Below are 25,715 nucleotides of genomic sequence, written 5' to 3' on the forward strand. Positions count from 1 at the left end.
AGGACTCCGTCTCCCTAAGAAGAGAATATCCCCTAAAGAAAAAGGGAAGAGGTTGAAAAGGCAATAACTGTCCTCAAGTCCCGAAGCCACCGGCTAAACAGGAAGAAAAAAAAATCCCCCACAAATGTCCTAGAAAGGACCCCCTCACAAGTAGTTCACCCAACAGAGGCACAGCCAACCCATTTGCCTGCAGAGCAGAGAATCCACGGGTACACTGGCAAACTAACAGGGGAATGCCACCCCAAGGTGCACCAGAAACTGGAATCCAGTGCCAGCAGCTGGATAGAAACCCACCAATCTTGAGGCTCCAGCCACCTAGGGATGACATGGGTTACTCTGTGGCAAGGAGTAATAAATACTCCGATAACCCTGACCCCGGTTAGGTAGATGGAGCAAGGACATAGCCCCAGTTCCCACCACCATGGAACATTCCGACCAGCCCTGAGATCCAAAACAACCCAAAACTGGGACAGGAGTGAAGCCTCAGAAAGAGGAAGACTCAGGAAGAAAAATAGGTCCAGGTACCTAATAGTTCAGGCAACTATACCCTGGAACTAATCACCCCAACTGGCAAAGCGCCAGACAAAGGGAAAGGAGCATATCCAGAGAATCCGGACAGTGAAGAGAACTCGAAAGCCTTCGACCAAAGGAAGGAACCACCCATAGATAAAGTCCAACTTTCCAAGGAGCAAGGCTAGAAGTCAAATGAAGGGACTTCACAAGGCCACAGGACAACAGAAGGGATACCTCAAAGTTCCCAAAACCCTACTAGCAGGTCAAGTCTCCCCATCACCTCCACACAGGCAGAGGACACAGGGGAGAGAAAGGTGCCAAGCCTGCCCAGCTCTGGGAAACCCCGAGCTAAGCAAGTCCCTACAGGGATCAACCAACATCCAGAACACAGATCCCCAAAAGGAGATCTAACGCATCCAGAGACAATGGAAGAAGACCCAAAGGTCTCATAACTCAGACAGACCTTATGTGGCCCAGAGTAAGAGCCTTATCAAGATACACTAGAAACAGCTGACACGCACCCCTTTAAGGTGCCAAAACCAGCAACAGGTTTCAAAATACAAAACCTTCCTCATGCTGGACAGCTATCCATACAAGCTGCTGGATCAAGCCCCAATAGGACCATCGAGAAGCCTAAAACTGAAGGCCAAACCACTCAACCAGTGGTAATGAGCGCTACGTCTGAAAGCCCTCCCCCACATGGAGGAGGAAACTCTCGGTTCTGATGAAATCAGATGTCAGAGTGACGCAGTGGAACACTCCCCTGCCCGGTCATCTATGACTGAAGGCTATAAGGACTGAAACAATCCTTTCCCGCCTCGCAAACCCACAGGTCCTCTCGAATGCTTAGTTGAACATAAAAAACAATGATAACGAGCACTCAGCGCTACTACTGAACCAGTCCAGCAGAAACAGTGCTGCGTGTCTGAACAGTCACAAAACTAAACAGGACCAGCCTGTACTCAGGGTCCTAACTGGCAAGCTGCATAAATTCTCCCACATAGGGGAAAAAAAGAAAACAGACATTATTTAACATAGGACTAACATGTCCAAACAACTTACGAAGAAGTAACAAAGAGTATCGATCCCAGATAGTTCTGGAAGGAAACAAACACAAATAAAAGACATCCCATCAGATACAAAATAAAATATAAGGCAACCCGAAGGTTAACGCCCAAAAGACACAGGCCTACCCGCAGGACCAGCCAAACGGAGCCCTATCTTTCATTAAAAAGGGAAATATCTCAAACAAATCACAAACAGGAGATAACCCCATCCCCACATGTCTAATGAGGTGCACCATTCAAATTATCAGACTAAAATTCCCCATATCTGTTAACGATAGGTTCATTCAATAACTGAAAAAGATGTCTAAGCAACACACTAAGGTGCGCAATCCTGTAACAAAAGGCCCACCCCAAAGGTGGAAGACCTGGGACAATAGGGCATGAGCACAATCTCAAATAAACATCTGGACTCTGCAGACGGATCATCGCTAACATTATCTGGAAGCGAAAACGTGCTGCCACCTCCGGGGGGAACACGCCACCCCGCATGGAGGAACCATAAACTGGGTTACCCGCATGTGTAGAAGTATGAATTGGAAGGGAACTCGCCTCTTGGAAGACAGGGCCCCCCCAGATTCTGAATCTGAATCTGAAATCAAAATAGTCTCTGTATCAGAATCCTCCATAACTGAATCTGAAATGAGCACAGTCTCAGCATCAGAATCCTCCATAACTGGATAGAGGAAATATCAACATGGACTAAAGTATGAAAACAAAAATGGCACCTGACACCCACAATGGCTGGGGCACTCACCACCTCCTATGACCAGACCCCTGCGGACTAGAATATCTCCTTCACCACACGGTCAGGAATGCGGAAATGGGGAACGGAACGAAACCACACCCGAACACAAGGTGAACCGAACAGTCGAAAAAAGCACACCCAACCAAAAGGCCACATCACTTCCAAAGGCCTCAAAGTTCCAACCACGAGCCCATAAACATCACACATAAGCAGGTTGAATCACATAACAAACATGATTATAAACCCCCCTGTTCAATAACCCCCTTCAGGAGATATTAACCCTTGATTCCAAGATACTAACAGAGACTCACGGAGACCCTTATGTCATATAGTTAGAACCACAAAGGTGTGGTAGCCTCTCGGGAAAACATTCACATTACAGTACATTGACAATAAAGTAAAATTAAATAATCTTACCAGAATCTACGCCGTGGAACAAGAACATGGCCTTTCGAGTGCGACGAATAGTGGCATTGCCTCCGCCATGGACTTGAGAGAAGAAAGCAGGCAGCGGAGCGAAGTTAGACAATGCCAATTGCTTGAGGAGCTGTTAATATGAGTCCAGATGGTTTCGCAGAAAGACTCTCCCTGCATCTCCGACTCTAACTTTCATCCAAGCCCTCACTGAGAGACTGACAGGACTACTTAAAGCTCCTGTCCCATGCCGAAGAGTACTACCCTCCATAAGAGACAAAAAATAAAAAGTAAAAATTCTGACACGTCTCTGCCAACCTCCTGGGACGAAAGGCAAAGAATGAGTGGGGGATGAGGGGAGTGGGAGGAATATTTAAGCCTTTGGCTTTGCCTCCTCCTGGTGGCCAGGTTCTTAATTCCCAAAAGTAATGAATGCAGCTGTGGACTCTTTCCATTTAAGAAGAAAATCAGAACTAAAATTGTGTGCTTTAGGGTGATACTTACTCAAACAAGCCCTCTTAAGTGAAGAACAGCAGACATAGGGTTCCCTGCAACTTAAAGTGAATGTCAAGTTTGACGAATGTGTGTCCGCTTTATAAAAATCCTATTAAAAACAGGGGCACTTTCATTCATCAAACTTTACATTTCACTCGTTTTGTTAAAATACTTACCTTTTATTCTTGAAAGCCGCTCCAGCGCTTCCCCCGCCCGTCGTAAGTCTCTTCATATGTTAGCAATGCCGAATCTGACTTCCTCCAATCACGGCTTAGCCTCAGGCAATGTTTGCTCTGGGGAGAAGCCGTGAGTGGAGGAAGCCGGAGTCGTCATTGCTGACGTATAAAGAGGCTTGCGATGGGCGGGGGAAGCGCTGGAGCGGCTTTAAACAATAAAAGGTAAGTATTTTAACAAAACGAGTGAAATGTAAAGTTTGAAGAATGAAAGTGCCCCTGTTTTTAATAGGATTTTTAAAAGCACACATTCATCAAACTTGACTTTCACTTTAACCAAAAATCTGGTCTTGTGCCACTGGACATCTCTACAAAATATATGTTTGTTTAATAGTTATAAATGTATATGTACCTGAAGTGTTGTGATTGTAATTATTATTTTCCTGTTGATAGCTCCCTAGAGAGGCCTAAAGCAAATTGTGTAACACCTAGGTTTTCAAAATACTGGAAATCAAATAGCTGGTTTAGGCAATTTGCAGAATTTTGAAAACCTAAGTTACATCATTTGTTTTTTGGCTTCTCTAGGGAGTGTGGTTCAAACAAAAATGTTTACACAAAAGCAAGATGTGTTTAATGTTTCTTCAATGTTTACAAGCTAATAATAATGCGCATTAGTTTACACTTTTCCTAAATGTGAAGTTTTTAAAACATACAACAACAAAACATTCTTTAGAAATAAGTTTGGTTCTAGATAGATATGTGCATGGCGAAAAAATTCGGTTCGGATCGATTCTGATTTTTTCGAATTTCGGTTCGGAGCGATTCGAATCGATTCGGTTCGGATTTGTTTCGGATTCATTCGGATTCGAATAAATTTGGTTCGGATTTGTTTCGGATTCATTCGGATTCGAATAAATTCGGCTGGATTCGGTTCGGTTCGGAAATTCGGAATTTCGGTAAGTGTTAGGTGGCATTAGACTAGTATTATGTACTGTATATTAGGTATAACCCATAAAAGAGTGATATAACCTAATATACTGTACAATACTAGTGTAATCCATGGCCATCCGAATCTACCGAATAAATCTGAATAAATCCAAAGTAATTTGGATTTATTCGGTAGATTCTGCACTATTTTAATTCGGAAATTCGGTTTGATCCGAATCTCCGAATTTGCAGAATTTTCCGAATCGAACCGAATTGCATATGTCTAGTTCTAGAAGTGACAAAGAAATCAAGAAAGAAGAGGTACATACTGCATGATGGTGTTGTTACATCATCGGTCGCAAGTGTGATAGAGTGCCGTGTTGAAGAATGTTTCATCAAAGGAACCTGTGTCGGAATCATATGGGTTTCCCAAAACTCTGTAAAATCCAGAAATTAAATGTAAAATATGACTGAATTACATTATTGTTTGAAAACTATGGCTTAGAATGCACCAAATGATATCATGTCATAGCTGCTTTTTACAGAAATCTTTAAAAGACATAAATAGAAAGACATATAAAACAAATTTTACTACAAAAAGCAGATGAATAACAAACTGCTTGTTTTTGTATGCAGTGAATGACTCAACTATAGTTCTACAGGGGCCACATATTTGATCTAATGTCTCACTGAGTCATATAGCTGGCATAATAGGATCTGCAGGTGCCACACATCTGATCTGAGGTCTTACTTGGGCATATAGCTGGCATAATAGTATTAATTGGTAACACACATCTAATCTGAGGTCTCCCTGGGGTATTTACCTGGCATAAAGGGGTTTGCAGGGGCCACACACCTACTCTAAGGTTTCCTTGAAGCATACAGCTGCCAGAATATGGTCTGCATGTACCGCACATCTGAGGTCCAACAGGAGAATATAATAACAAACTGCCTGTTATTGTAAGTAGTGAATGACATAACTATAGTTGTGTAGGGGCTTCATATCTGACCTGAGATCTCACTAGTCATATAGCTAGTAAAGTGCTGTTGGTTTATAGACAGTAAATTAATATTCCTCCCTATACAAAATGTATTAATATTAATAGTTACTACTGAATATTAATATGTTGGGGGAGCCTTCCCTGTTTGGGTATACCTTTAACATACAGTTAAGACGTTTGTCTAAACAAAATATTATCTTTATATATCAGATATGCAAAGAAAGAAATATCTGTGCAAAAGTTCCTTAACAATTGGGTTACCTGTGCTGTTAGTAGGAGGTGCTGAATTTTGTGTACAGTTGTATGAACCTTCCAAATGAATGCACCGTTCATCTTTTAAGCACCCATGCAGTCGTGGGTGTAAGCATTCATTCAAATCTGCCAAAACAAGAAATGTGCACTTTATATTGCATGACAGTAGCTGCCTGTGCAGCACACACAAATACACACACCTACACAAATACACACACACACACACACACAAATACATACAAACACAAATAGACAAATATACACACACACAAATATACACACACACACAAATACACACACACAAATACACACACACACAAATACACACACACACACACAAATACACACACACAAATACACACACACACACAAATACACACACACAAATACACACACACACACACACAAATACACACAAATACACACACACACACACATACACAAATACACACACACACAAATACACACACACACACATACACACACACACACACAAATACACACACACATACACAAATACACACACACAAATACACACACACACAAATACAAACACAAATACACAAATACACACACACACAAATACAAACACAAATACACAAATACACACACACACAAACACAAATATACACACACACACAAATACAAACACAAATACACAAATACACACACACACAAATACAAACACAAATACACAAATACACACACACACAAATACATACACAAATACACACACACACACACACACACACAAATACACAAACACACATACACAAACACACACATACAAACACAAATACACACACATACACACACAAATACAAGTATAGCGAAAAAAACAGGATTTTCAACAAGGTTTTCAGCAGTTTTTTTCACAGATGTTGACAGAAACAAAAGAGGCCAATGAACTGAGTTAGTGCAGGTGGGACCCAGGAGTATTGAGGTAGTATACACAAAAGTTATGACCAAAAAAGTATATGGATGCTTCAGTGAGGTTTGAAGTCAGGCATGGCCAGCAACAATTCTGCCAGCAGAAGTATAAATGGAAATACAGAAGCAATGTCAGACTATGCTTGGTTCAGTAACAGTTCGGTGCATGATAGTATCAAGGACAATCAAGGAGCAAGGTCTGTCAGGTAAGGGTCATAAACACTAGAATCTAAATGAATAGCATAGCACAAGTACACCAAGGACCACAGTCCAGCAATTGGTAAAAGATGGCCTTGGACCACATGAATAAATAGTGAGAGTGCCATGAAAGCCAGGCATAGTTGCACACAACAATGAGGCATTGTGCCACTTAAAATGGCATCAGAAAACACAGGATGTGCCACAAAATGACTAGATGGCAAAAAAGTAAAAAGCTGCCCAGCATTCATAACCGCCAGACACATGATAAATCGGCCCCACAGTATTTATTTCTATTATGTATCAGTTTACTAAATTGCCTACCACATGAACTATTGAACTTCTAAATAGTATTTTTAAAATTGAATATTACATATGAAATTTCAAATGTGGAAACAAAAGTATCAGTTAGAAACTTGAAATAACATTCGATTACCAAATTTTAATGGATTTTCATTCTTATCAACATTCAATTGTCCAAAATTAATAGAACTATTTGTTATACCAAACAAATTACACTTTAGGACATTCGCCCATTCCTACTGCTTAACTTAAAGGGGCATAAAACCCAAAATGTTATTTTCATGATTCAGACAGAGCATACGATATTTAAACAAATTTCCAATGTACTTCTATTATCTAATTTGCTTAGATCTCTTGGTATCCTTGGTTTAAAAGAATACCTAGGAAGGCTCAGGAGCTGTGAGCTAGATGTTGATTGGTGGCAGCACATATATGCCTCTTGTCATTGGCTTACTAATGTTATCAGCTAGCTAACCATAGTGCATTGCTGCTCGAGAAAGGATACTAAGAGAATGAAGCAAAACAGATACTAGAAGTAAATTAGAAAGTTGTTTAAAAATATATGCTCTATCTGTATCATGAAAGAAAAATGTTGGGTTTCATGCAGAGCAAATTTACTGGAAATTGTTTACAGCAAAAGAGAGAACATTGATTCCACCAGGCTTCCAAAGGGTGTATTCATAAACTACTCTTAAAGGGACACTAAACCCAAATTTTTTATTTAATGATTCAGGTAAAACATGCAATTTTAAGCCATTTTCTAATTTACTCCTAATATAATTTTTTCTTCATTCTCTTGCTATCTTTATTTAATAAGCAGGAATATAATGCATAGGAGCCGGACCATTTTTGGTTGAGAACCTGGGTTATGCTTGCTTATTGGTTTGCTAAATGTATTCACCAATAAGCAAGCGCTATCCATGGTGCTGAACCTAAAATGGGCTGGCTGCTACGCCAGCTGCTCCTTAACTCGTAAGCCTCCTGTGAGGCGGTCGGGAATCCTGCTTTTTAAATAAAGATAGCAAGAGAACAAAGAAAAATTGATAATAGGAGTAAATTAGAAAGTTGCTTAAAATGTCATGCTTTATCTGAATCATGAAAGAAAAAATGTGGGTTTAGTGTCCCTTTAATTTGCACAACTATGTAAACTGTCCTAGGAAAATAACAATATTCCACTATTTTAAAGCATTTAGGGCGAGTTTGTTGCGGCTGTTTGCGAGCGTCAGATGTAGTGCTCATATTACAAGTTGCTTGAGCGCAATTGAAGTTAACACTCATTGGGATAGCGAGTCTTCAGAGCTCTGGTTAACTGTTTTGTGTCACAAAACATAAACATACATTACAAAGCACAGTTACTGTTATCTAATAAAAACTATTACAAATAAATATTTGACAAAAAGCAATACATATGCATTTATAAGGACATGAAACCCCAAATGTCTGTCATGAATCAGATAGTCTACAGTTTACAAATAACTTTCCAATTTACCTCCATGGTTAAGTTTACTTCTTTATCTGGTATCCCCATTTGAAGCAGCAGCAATGCACTATTGGGAGCTAGCTGAACACACTGGATGAACCAATAACAAGAGACATGTGCAGCCACCAATCAGCAGATAGCTCCCAGTAGTGTATTGCTGCTCCTGAGCCTAACTAGATATGGTCTTCAACAAAGGACACCAATAGACTGAAGCAAATTAGATAATTGAAGAAAGCTGCAAAGTTGTTTAAAATTGTATGTTCTATCTGAAGCTTGACAGTTGAATTTTAACTTTCCTGTTTCTTTAAACATTGACTATATTGCATCACTGACTATTACATCTGTGATGATTCAATCTGTCGTATCATCACTGAAGAATACATGTCAACTCCTGCACATTTACAAAAGTGGAAGCTCAAGGCATATGTACATATGCTCTGTGAACAGTAAAATCTATCACTGAAACTGTGATTACTATCACTAAAATCAGTTTTGCTAATAAATTTATAATGCTAAAAATACTAAGGGGCCAATTTATCAATGTCTGTCTGACATGATACGCTGTAGCGTATCATGTCCGACAGACATCGCTGTTGGCATTTAACATTGCACAAGCAGTTCACCAGAACTGCTTGTGCAATGCTGCCCCCTGCAGATTCGCGGCCAATCGTATACGATCAGGCGGATTGCAGACTGCAGCCTCAGAGTCAGCGGACTAGTTATGAAGCAGCTGTCTTTAGACCGCTGCTACATAACTCCTGTTTTCGGCGAGCCTGAAGGCTTGCGCAGAAACAGGAGCATCAATCTCCATTCGGAGATTAATAATTCGGCCCCTAGGACTCAAACCTGGAATGCATTCATGTATATTTTACTATAGAGTTTTATGTTCCTTGAATTAATTCAAAAAGTTAGTTCAGAACAGCAAAGAAAAAAACAAAAACATCTAAATTGAGTTTAGGAATGGGAGCCATGATAGCCAATAAGTTCACTATCTTAAAAGTTTTACATTGAAATTGCAAAATAAATAACAGCAATTAGTGAGATTTTCTTTACTAACAACCAGTTATACAAATAAAACCTGAGTAAAGTGTTCAGTTAACTACATATGAGCACAAGTTACCTTTTATTTGTATATCGATCACTTCTGGTAAACGAATAACAATATTGTTGAGCTTCGAAGATATATTGATTAAACTATCAGATTCATTTATTCCAATGAGGATAAGTGACTCAACCGTAAAGGTCCCTGCGGGTTTCGTGGAGATATGATGAACCGTTACATTTAGTGGCCATAATTCCCCGGAAATCTGAAACAAATGTGTATCAGTTAGAGACACTTAGATATAATAAAATTAGCTCTGCCGATTTGTTTTTTTAACAATTTTTTTTTCTTTATTAACCTATATAGAGTAATTTAAAGGGACAGTTGTAGAGTATAGGATGTATGAGAAAACAGAATTTATGTTTACCTGATAAATTTCTTTCTCCTACGGTGTGTCCGGTCCACGGCTTCATCCTTACTTGTGGGGATATTCTCATTCCCTACAGGAAATGGCAAAGAGAGCACACAGCAAAGCTGTCCATATAGCCCCCCCTCTGGCTCCGCCCCCCAGTCATTCGACCGACGGTTAGGAGAAAAAGAAGAAACCATAAGGTGCCGTGGTGACTGTAGTGTACAGAAAAATAAAAATTTTAAACCTGACTAAAAGCCAGGGCGGGCCGTGGACCGGACACACCGTAGGAGAAAGAAATTTATCAGGTAAACATAAATTCTGTTTTCTCCTACATTGGTGTGTCCGGTCCACGGCTTCATCCTTACTTGTGGGAACCAATACCAAAGCTTTAGGACACGGATGAAGGGAGGGAACAAGTCAGGTAACCTAAACGGAAGGCACCACAGCTTGCAAAACCTTTCTCCCAAAAACAGCCTCCAAAGAAGCATAAGTATGGAATTTGTAAAATTTGGCAAAAGTATGCAGAGAAGACCAAGTCGCTGCCTTACAGATCTGTTCAACAGAAGCCTCATTCTTGAAGGCCCATGTGGAAGCCACAGCTCTAGTAGAGTGAGCTGTAATTCGTTCAGGAGGCTGCCGTCCGGCAGTCTCATAAGCCAATCGGATGATGCTTTTTAGCCAAAAGGAAAGAGAGGTAGCAGTAGCTTTCTGACCTCTCCTCTTACCAGAATAGACGACAAACAAAGAAGATGTCTGTCTGAAATCCTTTGTTGCTTCTAAATAGAATTTTAAAGCACGGACTACATCTAAGTTATGTAACAAACGTTCCTTCTTCGAAACTGGATTCGGACACAGAGAAGGAACAACTATTTCCTGGTTAATATTCCTATTGGAAACCACCTTTGGAAGAAAACCAGGCTTAGTACGTAAAACTACCTTATCTGTATGGAATACCAGATAGGGTGAAGTACACTGCAAAGCAGAACATTCGGAAACTCTTCTAGCAGAAGAAATAGCAACCAAAAACAGAACTTTCCAAGATAGTAATTTAATATCTATGGAATGCAAAGGTTCAAACGGAACCCCTTGAAGAACTGAAAGAACTAAATTTAGACTCCATGGAGGAGTCATAGGTCTGTAGACAGGCTTGATTCTAACTAATGCCTGTACAAACACCTGTACATCTGGCGCAGCTGCCAAACGTTTGTGCAACAAAACAGACAGAGCAGATATCTGTCCTTTTAGAGAACTAGCTGACAAACCTTTATCCAAACCCTCTTGGAGAAAGGAAAGTATCCTAGGAATTCTAATTTTACTCCAAGAGTAACCCTTGGATTCGCACCAACAGATATATTTTTGCCATATCTTATGGTAAATTTTCCTAGTTACCGGTTTTCTGGCCTGAACCAGAATATCTATAACTGAATCTGAAAACCCACGCTTAGATAAAATCAAGCGTTCAATTTCCAAGCAGTCGCAGAGAAAACATAATTTATGTAAGAACTTACCTGATAAATTCATTTCTTTCATATTAGCAAGAGTCCATGAGCTAGTGACGTATGGGATATACATTCCTACCAGGAGGGGCAAAGTTTCCCAAACCTCAAAATGCCTATAAATACACCCCTCACCACACCCACAATTCAGTTTAACGAATAGCCAAGAAGTGGGGTGATAAAAAAGTGCGAAAGCATATAAAATAAGGAATTGGAATAATTGTGCTTTATACAAAATCATAACCACCACAAAAAAGGGCGGGCCTCATGGACTCTTGCTAATATGAAAGAAATGAATTTATCAGGTAAGTTCTTACATAAATTATGTTTTCTTTCATGTAATTAGCAAGAGTCCATGAGCTAGTGACGTATGGGATAATGACTACCCAAGATGTGGATCTTTCCACACAAGAGTCACTAGAGAGGGAGGGATAAAATAAAGACAGCCAATTCCTGCTGAAAATAATCCACACCCAAAATAAAGTTTAACGAAAAACATAAGCAGAAGATTCAAACTGAAACCGCTGCCTGAAGTACTTTTCTACCAAAAACTGCTTCAGAAGAAGAAAATACATCAAAATGGTAGAATTTAGTAAAAGTATGCAAAGAGGACCAAGTTGCTGCTTTGCAGATCTGGTCAACCGAAGCTTCATTCCTAAACGCCCAGGAAGTAGAAACTGACCTAGTAGAATGAGCTGTAATTCTCTGAGGCGGAGATTTACCCGACTCAACATAGGCAAGATGAATTAAAGATTTCAACCAAGATGCCAAAGAAATGGCAGAAGCTTTCTGGCCTTTTCTAGAACCGGAAAAGATAACAATAAGACTAGAAGTCTTACGAAAAGATTTCGTAGCTTCAACATAATATTTCAAAGCTCTAACAACATCCAAAGAATGCAACGATTTCTCCTTAGAATTCTTAGGATTAGGACATAATGAAGGAACCACAATTTCTCTACTAATGTTGTTGGAATTCACAACTTTAGGTAAAAATTCAAAAGAAGTTCACAACACCGCCTTATCCTGATGAAAAATCAGAAAAGGAGACTCACAAGAAAGAGCAGATAATTCAGAAACTCTTCTGGCAGAAGAGATGGCCAAAAGGAACAAAACTTTCCAAGAAAGTAATTTAATGTCCAATGAATGCATAGGTTCAAACGGAGGAGCTTGAAGAGCTCCCAGAACCAAATTCAAACTCCAAGGAGGAGAAATTGACTTAATGACAGGTTTTATACGAACCAAAGCTTGTACAAAACAATGAATATCAGGAAGAATAGCAATCTTTCTGTGAAAAAGAACAGAAAGAGCAGAGATTTGTCCTTTCAAAGAACTTGCGGACAAACCCTTATCTAAACCATCCTGAAGAAACTGTAAAATTCTCGGTATTCTAAAAGAATGCCAGGAAAAATGATGAGAAAGACACCAAGAAATATAAGTCTTCCAGACTTTATAATATATCTCTCGAGATACAGATTTACGAGCCTGTAACATAGTATTAATCACAGAGTCAGAGAAACCTCTTTGACCAAGAATCAAGCGTTCAATCTCCATACCTTTAAGTTTAAGGATTTCAGATCCTGATGGAAAAAAGGACCTTGTGACAGAAGGTCTGGTCTTAACGGAAGAGTCCACGGTTGGCAAGAGGCCATCCGGACAAGATCCGCATACCAAAACCTGTGAGGCCATGCCGGAGCTACCAGCAGAACAAACGAGCATTCCTTCAGAATCTTGGAGATTACTCTTGGAAGAAGAACTAGAGGCGGAAAGATATAGGCAGGATGATACTTCCAAGGAAGTGATAATGCATCCACTGCCTCCGCCTGAGGATCCCGGGATCTGGACAGATACCTGGGAAGTTTCTTGTTTAGATGGGACGCCATCAGATCTATTTCTGGAAGTTCCCACATTTGAACAATCTGAAGAAATACCTCTGGGTGAAGAGACCATTCGCCCGGATGCAACGTTTGGCGACTGAGATAATCCGCTTCCCAATTGTCTACACCTGGGATATGAACCACAGAGATTAGACAGGAGCTGGATTCCGCCCAAACCAAAATTCGAGATACTTCTTTCATAGCCAGAGGACTGTGAGTCCCTCCTTGATGATTGATGTATGCCACAGTTGTGACATTGTCTGTCTGAAAACAAATGAACGATTCTCTCTTCAGAAGAGGCCAAAACTGAAGAGCTCTGAAAATTGCACGGAGTTCCAAAATATTGATCTGTAATCTCACCTCCTGAGATTCCCAAACTCCTTGTGCCGTCAGAGATCCCCACACAGCTCCCCAACCTGTGAGACTTGCATCTGTTGAAATTACAGTCCAGGTCGGAAGCACAAAAGAAGCCCCCTGAATTAAACGATGGTGATCTGTCCACCATGTTAGAGAGTGTCGAACAATCGGTTTTAAAGATATTAATTGAGATATCTTCGTGTAATCCTTGCACCATTGCTTCAGCATACAGAGCTGAAGAGGTCGCATGTGAAAACGAGCAAAGGGGATCGCGTCCGATGCAGCAGTCATAAGACCTAGAATTTCCATGCATAAGGCTACCGAAGGGAATGATTGTGACTGAAGGTTTCGACAAGCTGCAATCAACTTTAGACGTCTCTTGTCTGTTAAAGACAGAGTCATGGACACTGAATCCATCTGGAAACCCAGAAAGGTTACCCTTGTCTGAGGAATCAAAGAACTTTTTGGTAAATTGATCCTCCAACCATGATCTTGAAGAAACAACACAAGTCGATTCGTATGAGATTCTGCTAAATGTAAAGACTGAGCAAGTACCAAGATATCGTCCAAATAAGGAAATACCACAATACCCTGTTCTCTGATTACAGACAGCAGGGCACCGAGAACCTTTGTAAAAATTCTTGGAGCTGTAGCTAGGCCAAACGGCAGAGCCACAAACTGGTAATGCTTGTCCAGAAACGAGAATCTCAGGAACTGATAATGATCTGGATGAATCGGAATATGCAGATATGCATCCTGTAAATCTATTGTGGACATATAATTCCCTTGCTGAACAAAAGGTAAGATAGTCCTTACAGTTACCATCTTGAACGTTGGTATCCTTACATAACGATTCAATATTTTTAGATCCAGAACTGGTCTGAAAGAATTCTCCTTCTTTGGTACAATGAAGAGATTTGAATAAAACCCCATCCCCTTTTCCGGAACTGGAACTGGCATAATTACTCCAGTCAACTCTAGATCTGAAACACATTTCAGAAATGCTTGAGCTTTTACTGGATTTACTGGGACACGGGAAAGAAAAAATCTCTTTGCAGGAGGTCTCAACTTGAAACCAATTCTGTACCCTTCTGAAACAATGCTCTGAATCCAAAGATTGTGAACAGAATTGATCCAAATTTCCTTGAAAAAACGTAACCTGCCCCCTACCAGCTGAGCTGGAATGAGGGCCGCACCTTCATGTGGACTTAGAAGCAGGCTTTGCCTTTCTAGCTGGCTTGGATTTATTCCAGACTGGAGATGGTCTCCAAACTGAAACTGCTCCTGAGGATGAAGGATCAGGCTTTTGTTCTTTTGTTCTGTGGTAAAAAAGTTCCTTTCCCACCAGTAACAGTTGAAATAATGGAATCCAACTGAGAACCAAATAATTTGTTACCCTGGAAAGAAATGGAAAGTAAAGTTGATTTAGAAGCCATATCAGCATTCCAAGTTTTAAGCCATAAAGCTCTTCTAGCTAAAATAGCTAGAGACATAAACCTGACATCAACTCTGATAATATCAAAAATGGCATCACAGATAAAATTATTAGCATGCTGAAGAAGAATAATAATATCATGAGAATCACGATGTGTTACTTGTTGCGCTAAAGTTTCCAACCAAAAAGTTGAAGCTGCAGCAACATCAGCCAAAGATATAGCAGGTCTAAGAAGATTACCTGAACACAGATAAGCTTTTCTTAGAAAGGATTCAATTTTCCTATCTAGAGGATCCTTAAACGAAGTACCATCTGACGTAGGAATAGTAGTACGTTTAGCAAGGGTAGAAATAGCCCCATCAACTTTAGGGATCTTGTCCCAAAATTCTAATCTGTCAGACGGCACAGGATATAATTGCTTAAAACGTTTAGAAGGAGTAAATGAATTTCCCAAATTATCCCATTCTTTGGAAATTACTGCAGAAATAGCATTAGGAACAGGAAAAACTTCTGGAATAACCACAGGAGCTTTAAATACCTTATCTAAACGTTTAGAATTAGTATCAAGAGGACCAGAATCCTCTATTTCTAAAGCAATTAGTACTTCTTTAAGTAAAGAACGAATAAATTCCATTTTAAATAAATATGAAGATTTATCAGCATCAACCTCTGAGACAGAATCCCCTGAACCAGAGGAATCATCAGAATCAGAATGATGATGTTCATTTAAAAATTCATCTGTAGGGAGAGAAGTTTTAAAAGATTTTTTACGTTTACTAGAAGGAGAAATAACAGACATAGCCTTCTTTATGGATTCAGAAACAAAATCTCTTATATTATCAGGAACATTCTGCACCTTAGATGTTGAAGGAACTGCAACAGGCAATGGTACTTTACTAAAGGAAATATTATCTGCTTTAACAAGTTTGTCATGACAATCAATACAAACAACAGCTGGAGGAATAGCTACCAAAAGTTTACAGCAGATACACTTAGCTTTGGTAGATTCAGCACTTGACAGCGATTTTCCTGTAGTATCTTCTGACTCAGATGCAACGTGAGACATCTTGCAATATGTAAGAGAAAAAACAACATATATATAAAGCAAAATTGATCAAATTCCTTAAATGACAGTTTCAGGAATGGGAAAAAATGCCAAAGAACAAGCTTCTAGCAACCAGAAGCAATAAAAAATGAGACTTAAATAATGTGGAGACAAAAGCGACGCCCATATTTTTTCGCGCCAAATAAGACGCCCACATTATTTGGCGCCTAAATGCTTTTTGGCGCCAAAAATGACGCCACATCCGGAACGCCGACATTTTTGGCGCAAAATAACGTCAAAAAAATGACGCAACTTCCGGCGACACGTATGACGCCGGAAACGGAAATAGAATTTTTGCGCCAAAAAAGTCCGCGCCAAGAATGACGCAATAAAATGAAGCATTTTCAGCCCCCGCGAGCCTAACAGCCCACAGGGAAAAAGTCAAATTTTAAGGTAAGAAAAATGCATTATCCCAAATATGAAACTGACTGTCTGAAAAATAAGGAAAGTTGAACATTCTGAGTCAAGGCAAATAAATGTTTGAATACATATATTTAGAACTTTATAAACAAAGTGCCCAACCATAGCTTGGAGTGTCACAGAAAATAAGACTTACTTACCCCAGGACACTCATCTACATATAGCAGATAGCCAAACCAGTACTGAAACGAGAATCAGCAGAGGTAATGGTATATATAAGAGTATATCGTCGATCTGAAAAGGGAGGTAAGAGATGAATCTCTACGACCGATAACAGAGAACCTATGAAATAGATCCCGTAGAAGGAGATCACTGCATTCAAATAGGCAATACTCTCCTCACATCCCTCTGACATTCACTGCACGCTGAGAGGAAAACCGGGCTCCAACTTGCTGCGGAGCGCATATCAACGTAGAATCTAGCACAAACTTACTTCACTACCTCCATCGGAGGCAAAGTTTGTAAAACTGAATTGTGGGTGTGGTGAGGGGTGTATTTATAGGCATTTTGAGGTTTGGGAAACTTTGCCCCTCCTGGTAGGAATGTATATCCCATACGTCACTAGCTCATGGACTCTTGCTAATTACATGAAAGAAACTAGATTTGGATGTTCGAATGGACCTTGTACTAGAAGGTCCTGCCTCAAAGGTAGCTTCCATGGTGGAGCCGATGACATATTCACCAGGTCTGCATACCAAGTCCTGCGTGGCCATGCAGGAGCTATTAGAATCACCGAGGCCTTCTCCTGTTTGATCCTGGCTACAAGCCTGGGAAGGAGAGGGAACGGTGGAAACACATAAGCTAGATTGAACGACCAAGGCGCTACCAATGCATCTACTAGTGTCGCCTTGGTATCCCTGGATCTGGACCCGTAGCGAGGAACCTTGGAGTTCTGACGAGACGCCATCAGATCCATATCTGGAATACCCCATAGTTGAGTTAACTGGGCAAAGACCTCCGGGTGAAGTTCCCACTCCCCCGGATGGAAAGTCTGATGACTCAAATAATCCGCCTCCCAGTTGTCTACTCCTGGGATGTGAATTGCAGATAGATGGCAGGAGTGATCCTCCGCCCATTGGATAATCTTGGTTACTTCCTTCATCACTAGGGAACTCTTTGTTCCTCCCTGATGATTGATGTACGCTACAGTCGTGATGTTGTCCGACTGAAATCTTATGAACCTGGCCTTCACTAGTTGAGGCCAAGCCAGGAGCGCATTGAATATCGCTCTCAGTTCCAAAATGTTTATCGGGAGAAGAGACTCTGCCCGAGACCATAGACCCTGAGCTTTCAGGGAGCCCCAGACCGCGCCCCAGCCTAAGAGACTGGCCTTGGTTGTGACAATGATCCACTCTGGTCTGCGGAAACTCATTCCCTGAGACAGGTGATCCTGAGCCAACCACCAGAGGAGTGAGTCTCTGGTTATCTGGTCCACTTGAATCCGAGGAGACAAGTCTGCATAATCCCCATTCCACTGTTTGAGCATGCACAGTTGCAATGGTCTTAAATGAATTCGAGCAAAAGGAACCACGTCCATTGCCGCAACCATTAGTCCTATTACCTCCATGCACTGAGCTATGGAGGGCTGAGGAATAGATTGAAGAACTCGACAAGCGTTTAGAAGCTATAACTTTCTGACCTCTGTCAGAAAAATCTTCATTTCTACAGAGTCTATTATTGTTCCCAGAAAGGGAACCCTTGTGGACGGAAACAGGGAACTCTTTTCTACGTTCACCTTCCACCCGTGAGATCTGAGAAAGGCTAAAACAATGTCTGTATGAGCCCTTGCTTTGGGAATGGACGACGCTTGAATTAGAATGTCGTCTAGGTAAGGTGCTACTGCAATGCCCCTCAGCCTTAGGACCGCTAGAAGGGACCCTAGCACCTTTGTGAAAATTCTGGGAGTAGTGGCTAAACCGAATGGAAGAGCCATGAACTGGTAATGTTTGTCCAGAAAGGCGAACCTCAGGAACTGATGATGATCTTTGTGGATAGGAATATGGAGGTATGCATCCTTTAGGTCCACGGTAGTCATATATTGACCCTCCTGGATCGTTGGTAAAATCGTCCGAATTTTGAATGATGGAACTCTGAGGAATTTGTTTAGAATTTTTAAATCCTGAATTGGTCTGAAAGTTCCTTCTTTTTTGGGAACTATAAACAGGTTTGAGTAAAAACCCAGACCTTGTTCCGCTGCTGGAACTGGGTGTATCACTCCCATCTTTAATAGGTCTCCTATGCAATGTAAGAATGCCTGTCTCTTTATCTGGTCTAAAGATAAGCGAGACATGTGGAACCTCCCCCTTGGAGGAAGTTCCTTGAACTCTAGAAGATACCCCTGAGAGACAATTTCTAGTGCCCAGGGGTCCGGAACATCTCTTGCCCAAGCCTGAGCAAAGAGAGAAAGCCTGCCCCCTACTAGATCCGGTCCCGGATCGGGGGCTACCCCTTCATGCTGTCTTGGTAGCAGCAGCAGGCTTCTTGGCCTGTTTTCCCTTGTTCCAGCCTTGCAATGGTTTCCATGCTGGTTTAGGCTGGGAAGTGTTACCCTCTTGTCTAGAGGCTGTAGAGTTAGAAGCCGGTCCGTTCCTGAAATTGCGAAAGGAACGAAAATTAGACTTATTCTTAGCTTTGAAAGGCCTATCCTGTGGGAGGGCATGGCCCTTTCCCCCAGTGATGTCTGAAATAATCTCCTTCAACTCTGGCCCGAAAAGGGTCTTACCTTTGAAAGGAATATTAAGCAATTTTGTTTTGGACGACACATCTGCCGACCAAGATTTTAGCCAAAGTGCCCTGCGCGCCACTATTGCAAAACCTGAATTTTTCGCCGCTAATTTAGCCAATTGAAAAGCGGCATCCAAAATAAAGGAATTAGCCAACTTTAGTGCGTGAATTCTGTCCATGACCTCATCATATGGAGTCTCCTTTTGGAGCGAATTTTCTAGTTCATCGAACCAAAAAGACGCCGCCGTGGTGACAGGAATAATGCACGAAATTGGTTGAAGAAGGAAACCTTGCTGAACAAAAATCTTTTTAAGCAATCCTTCCAATTTTTTATCCATAGGATCTTTGAAAGCGCAACTGTCTTCTATAGGAATAGTTGTGCGCTTAGCTAATGTTGAAACTGCCCCCTCTACCTTAGGGACCGTTTGCCATGCATCCCTTCTGGGGTCAACAATGGGAAACATTTTCTTAAATATAGGAGGGGGAACAAAAGGTACGCCTGGCTTCTCCCACTTCTTAGTCACTATGTCCGCCACCCTCTTGGGTATCGGAAAAGCGTCAGCGTGCACTGGGACCTCTAAGAATTTGTCCATTTTGCACAACTTCTCTGGAATCACCAAAGTATCACAATCATCAAGGGTAGCTAGCACCTCCTTAAGCAGAGCGCGGAGATCTTCTAGCTTAAATTTAAATGCCACGATATCAGGTTCTGCCTGCTGAGAAATTTTTCCTGAATCAGAAATTTCTCCCTCAGACAGACCCTCCCTCACTGCCAACTCAGATTGATGTGAGGGTATAGATAAATTATCGTCAGCGCCTACTTGCTCATCCTCTGTATTTAAAACTGAGCAATCACGCTTTCTAGGAAATGCTGGCAGTTTGGATAAAAGAGCTGCTAGAGAATTATCCATTACTGCTGTTAATTGCTGCATAGTAACAAGCATTGGCGCGCTAGATGTACTAGGTATCGCCTGCGCGGGCAAAGCTGGTGTTGACACAGAAGGAGAGGATGATGAACTATCCCCACTACCTTCATTTAAAGAATCATCTTGGGCAACATTATTAAATGTGACAGTACTGTCCTTACTCTGTTTGGACGCCATGGCACAATTCGCACATACATTTAATGGGGGAACCACCTTGGCCTCTATACACACAGAACATAGGCTATCTGAAGGTACAGACATGTTAAACAGACTTAGGCAGGTTTTTAATGCAATAAAAACTATTTTAAACTAAACCGTTACTGTCTCTTTAAATAATAAAAAGAGCACACTTTATTTCTGAATGATCGAAAAAACATGAAGGAAATATCCGATCTTTATGAAATTTATACCCCAGTGTCTTAATGCTTTAAAAGTATTGCACACCAAATTTCAAGTCTCTTAACCCTTAAATGACCAAACCGGAGCAAATAATCCCAATTGACCGGTTAAAACACACTACAGTCCCTGCCACAGACTTTGCTGCGGCTTTTACCTTCCTTAGGGGTTATTAACAACAGAAATAAGCCTCTCTGAGTCCTTTTCTAAGCCACTGGACCTCCTCACGTGAAGCTGCATGCACTGCCTAGAGAAAGTAACTGCGCAACTAAGGCGCGAAAATGAGGCCTCCTCCCTCTGCATTCCAGAGTGAAGGGGCCTTTCTGACAAGATTAGGCGTCTAAACAACTGCCAGGCGCAAATAAACGCCCCCAAAAGTGTTTCAAAGTTTTTCAAACACTCCAAATGTCAAATAAACATGATAAAAATCAATCGATTTAGCCCACAATAGTGTCAACCAGCATAGAGCCCAAGATATAAGCCTTAATTCTGTAACTGAGTCTAAGAAAATGGCTTACCTATCCCATAAGGGAAAACTGACAGTCTTCTAGCAGTACTAGGTCTTGTTAGAAAAGTGACTGATCATACCTGAAGCAGATAAGCCTGCAAACTGTTCCCCCCAACTGAAGTTCTCTGGTTTCAACAGTCCTGCGTGGGAACAGCAATGGATTTTAGTTACTGGTGCTAAAATCATACTCCTCTTTTAACAGAAATCTTCATCACTTTCTGTTGTAGAGTAAATAGTACAAACCGGCACTATTTTAAAATAACAAACTCTTGATAGAAGAAATAAAAACTACAACTAACAACACATACTCTTTACCATCCCCATGGAGATGCTACTTGTTCAGAGCGGCAAAGAGAATGACTGGGGGGCGGAGCCAGAGGGGGGGGGCTATATGGACAGCTTTGATGTGTGCTCTCTTTGCCATTTCCTGTAGGGAATGAGAATATCCCCACAAGTAAGGATGAAGCCGTGGACCGGACACACCAATGTAGGAGAAATTGCATTTTCACATTTATTTGTCAATATGACATTGCTGGTTTTGTGCTTTGAAACCACAGCCTATTACAATGGGTTGAGCTTGCAGGTAAAATCAAATTTCATTATGTTATCACTTTGTGTACACACACATGCTTCCTTATCTTATATCTGTCTGTAAACCAAAGCTCAATATTTAGAGACAACAATGTAAAATTATCATTTCGGGGGGCGGAGCTAACTCTGAAGCTGAGCGGTCGTACATCACGGCAGCTCCGGCTATATAATGTATAAAAAACTGGTGACGGTTTATGCTCTCATGCATTACTATAATTGTGAACTTGTAGGCTCCAGTAAACTAATAATCTAATATTAAGGAGAGGAACATTCTGCAGAGGGAATCCCACTGTTTTGTAGCCTATCTGGCAGATCAGAGACTTCGGGAGCAGCCATCAGGTGGAATAAGTCCAGTTAACCGCTGCTATACTGCCTCTAATAGCGACAACTATTTTACAACCTTAACATGGGATCGGCAGCATACATCGTAGAGGAGATAAACATCATCTTAGACGCTTGCAAATGAACTCAAACAGATGACCCAACCCATTGAAGTGATGTCTGTGGCGCTTGACACCTATGCTCACACCTCCATAACTGGCTATAATGGTGGTGACGCTTTGGGGCCCCAGTGTCCACCATCTACTCAGTGTGATTTATGGAGCATTACAGAAACAGTCCCAACGGAAGCAGCAAACCGGCTTGAAAAATTGGACGGTGAGAATACGCAGTATAAGGCGGGGAATCTCACTACTCAATTTGATATGTGTGGAGCAATAGATCAAATACTCGTTACTGGTCCAGCAGAAAATCTGACTATTCAGAAGCATAAGGTTAAGAGTTACCTCCAATTAGTGATAGAGGCCTCTTATCAGGGAAAATGCCTGGTAACATTCTATGATTGGCAAAGGATCTACTACACAGCCCCTTATGGTGAGCAAAAACAGGATACAGGGAACACAGTTTTTACAACGTTATGTGTAGTACATGCACCAGGAAGGCTGATATTGTTTTATACTTGGAACTGGTATGTAAATCTACAAAGAAGATGGAGTTACTTAAGATGCGGGAGAATCTGCTTTGCTCACAAATTTCAAGCGGGCTCCTATACCTCCCTTAAAGCGGGAGTGGGCTAGAATGTTAATCAGACAGATGTACACAATGTGATCTTGATCTGAATTGTTAAACTGAGCTACTAACGGACACCCCTCACAATTGCTTAAATCCTAGTTCTGGACAGTTTATAAACGTTTTTGTTGTGTGTCGTGATTCCCTGCCTTTTTGCTTAGAGCTATCACAAGCAGTGGTTTAATATCCTGTACTACTAGTTGGAGTGACTATTTACTGATGTAAAATGACATATAGTGACATCTGAGCCAGTTAGGCACTCTCTCTCTCTTGGAGCTATTTTCAGTAAGAAGTTTTATAATTATGATTTGTACTTGACATTTTGATTATATGATGTGTTATACTATTTATACAACATGCTGTTATAGTCTATACAATGTCCAAATGTCCTATTATTTTTTTTATAGTTTTCTATATGCGAGTATCAGGGCATACGAAGAGGGATGTAGCATATTAGATATAAGGGCTTACTACAAGTTATATTTTAGTTAATATGTGATCCATACGGACTCCTATTTACCCCTACGCTTGGTATTATCTCGAGCCTAGAAAGTACATATACTCCTTATTTCTACTTTATTTGCTAGTTCTTACCCCTTTCATTTTACACAGATTACATAGCATATTTGTGAAACTACTCTGCATTAGCATGTCTTAGATTACCATATGATACTCATTTAATTTGTAGCCCCAAATATTCTCTATTATGAATATTATAACCAATTTCTATAGGGTAGGGGTACTTTTTCATACATCTTATAGTGACGATCAGTGCATTTTTTTTTGTAAATGAATATAAGCCCAGGATAGTTATATCTATCTGTTGACCCCACAATGTAAAATGTACCTCCCTTCAAGACATTGAATTTCATATGAGTCACAATCCTTCTCCATTATTGCTAGCTCCGTTTTCCCCCATAGCTTACCTGTTAAACTGAGGGACACAGATCCCATGTTCATTTCCCTAAATGCTCTATATGCAAGCTTACCCATATAAGTTATTGATAAACCCTCCCTTAATCTTTAAACTAAAATGAGGCACCAATCCCATTTGTTCTTTCATACAAGTTTAGGGCACCTACATAAGCATTTATAAACCAATGAAAGATAGCTAAACACTATATGTTACTTGATCTCAACCGTTTTTATATTAGTTTCTGTGACTGTATTAAATATACTTTGGAAGTATTCCTCTAGACTATCAATGGTGTATTTTAGCTTCTTAAACATTGTATGTGTGTACATGTGAATGAAAGGCCATGTTCTATATGTTATATGTATGTAGTATCCTCAATAAAATATAAATAAAAAAAGTATCATTTCATTAGTTATCTCTTCTACACCCCACCGGGAGTGTAATTTCTTCTGCTGGCTGTTTACACAGCCTGTCAATAGCCTGGACTTAAGACCAGAAACCTTCAGTATAGGTGGGGATACCACAGGCTAAATCAGCTATTTCAAATGCTGAAATAAGGGTAAACTAGCTACTTGTAAACAAAGTAATACTCTCCAGCAGGTAAATGGATTATTGGGAACAAATTAAAGGGGAGAAATTTTGGGGTAAACGGTCCCTTTATTAATATTATCATGTAAACATATAGTAACATTTGTACATTTTTACTACAAACTTTAAGGCTTGCTGGAAAATTCAATTTACAAAGAGCCTAATTTTAATTTGTTGACAGATTTTGCAATATTTTAGTATTAAAGGGATATGAAATACATTTTTTTTTTCTCATGATTCGGATAGATTATACAATTTTCTGATGTACTTCTATTATCAAATCTGCTTCATTCTCTCGGAATCTTTTGTTGACTGAGCAGCAATGCACTACTGGGACCTAGCTGAAAGTTCAGTTTCCATGGGATATCAGCACTACTGTAGATATCAGTGCACGAGTGACAAGGGTTAACTGCATACACCCCAAGTATCCATATAGCAAACAAATGTCACCAGCACCGATGAATAGCTTATAAAACTTTTATTGGATATACATAAAAAGCGACGTTTGGTTTAGTGGGGGCCTTAATAATATACATGTTGGTACTAAGATGTGGAAAATAAAAATGTATTAACACTGCAAAATTTGGGGCTCAAGGAAAAAAGTTTGTTTAACCCTAATCTAACCAACTATAGAGTGAATACTTTCATTAAAGGGACACTCAATCAAAATTAAACTTTCATTATTCAGATAGAGCATGCAATTTTAAACAACTTTCTCATTTACTTCCATTAACAAAATGTGCACAGTCTTTTTATATTTAAACTTTTTGAGTCACCAGCTCCTACTGAGCATGTGCAAGAATAAGTGTGTATGCATTTGTGAATGGCTGATTGCTGTCACATGGTACGTGTATGCATTTGTTATTGGCTGATGGCTGTCACATGATATAGGGGAGTGGAAAAAGACATAACTTTTAAAATTGTCCGAAAAAAAAATCTACTACTCATTTGAAGTTCAGACTAAGGCCCATATTTATCAAGGTCTGGCGGACCTCGCTGAATACAGCGAGCAATACGCTCGCCGTATTCAGCATTGCACCAGCAGCTCACAAGAGCTGCTGGTGCAACGTCGCCCCCTGCAGACTCGCGGCCAATGGGCCGCCAGCAGGGGGTGTCAATCAACCCAATTGTACTCGATCGGGCTGATTTCCGGCGATGTCTGTCCGCCTGCTTAGACCAGGCGGACAGGTTATGGAGCAGCGGTCTTTGTGACCGCTGCTTCATAACTGCTGTTTCTGGCGAGCCTGCAGGCTCCCCAGAAACACGGGGCATCAAGCTCCATACGGAGCTTGATACATATGCCCCTAAGTGCTATTGCATTGTCTTGTTATCTTGAATTTGTTGATTATGCAAATCTAC

The 25,715-nt window shown here is 40.5% G+C and overlaps 1 protein-coding gene across 1 annotated transcript in view; it reads right to left on the minus strand.

Moving 5' to 3' along the window:
• UMODL1 (uromodulin like 1) overlaps positions 1–25,715 on the minus strand; it is a 221,081-nt gene that overhangs the window by 180,030 nt on the left and 15,336 nt on the right. Inside the window, exons 5-6 of the mRNA XM_053705160.1 lie at positions 9,619–9,805; positions 5,597–5,713 (exon numbers count right to left, since the gene is read on the minus strand). Of these exons, the coding sequence (XP_053561135.1) occupies positions 5,597–5,713; positions 9,619–9,805 (304 nt within the window). The remainder of the gene's footprint in view (positions 1–5,596; positions 5,714–9,618; positions 9,806–25,715) is intronic.

Source organism: Bombina bombina, chromosome 3 (assembly GCF_027579735.1).
Source record: "Bombina bombina isolate aBomBom1 chromosome 3, aBomBom1.pri, whole genome shotgun sequence".
Lineage (NCBI taxonomy): Eukaryota > Metazoa > Chordata > Amphibia > Anura > Bombinatoridae > Bombina > Bombina bombina.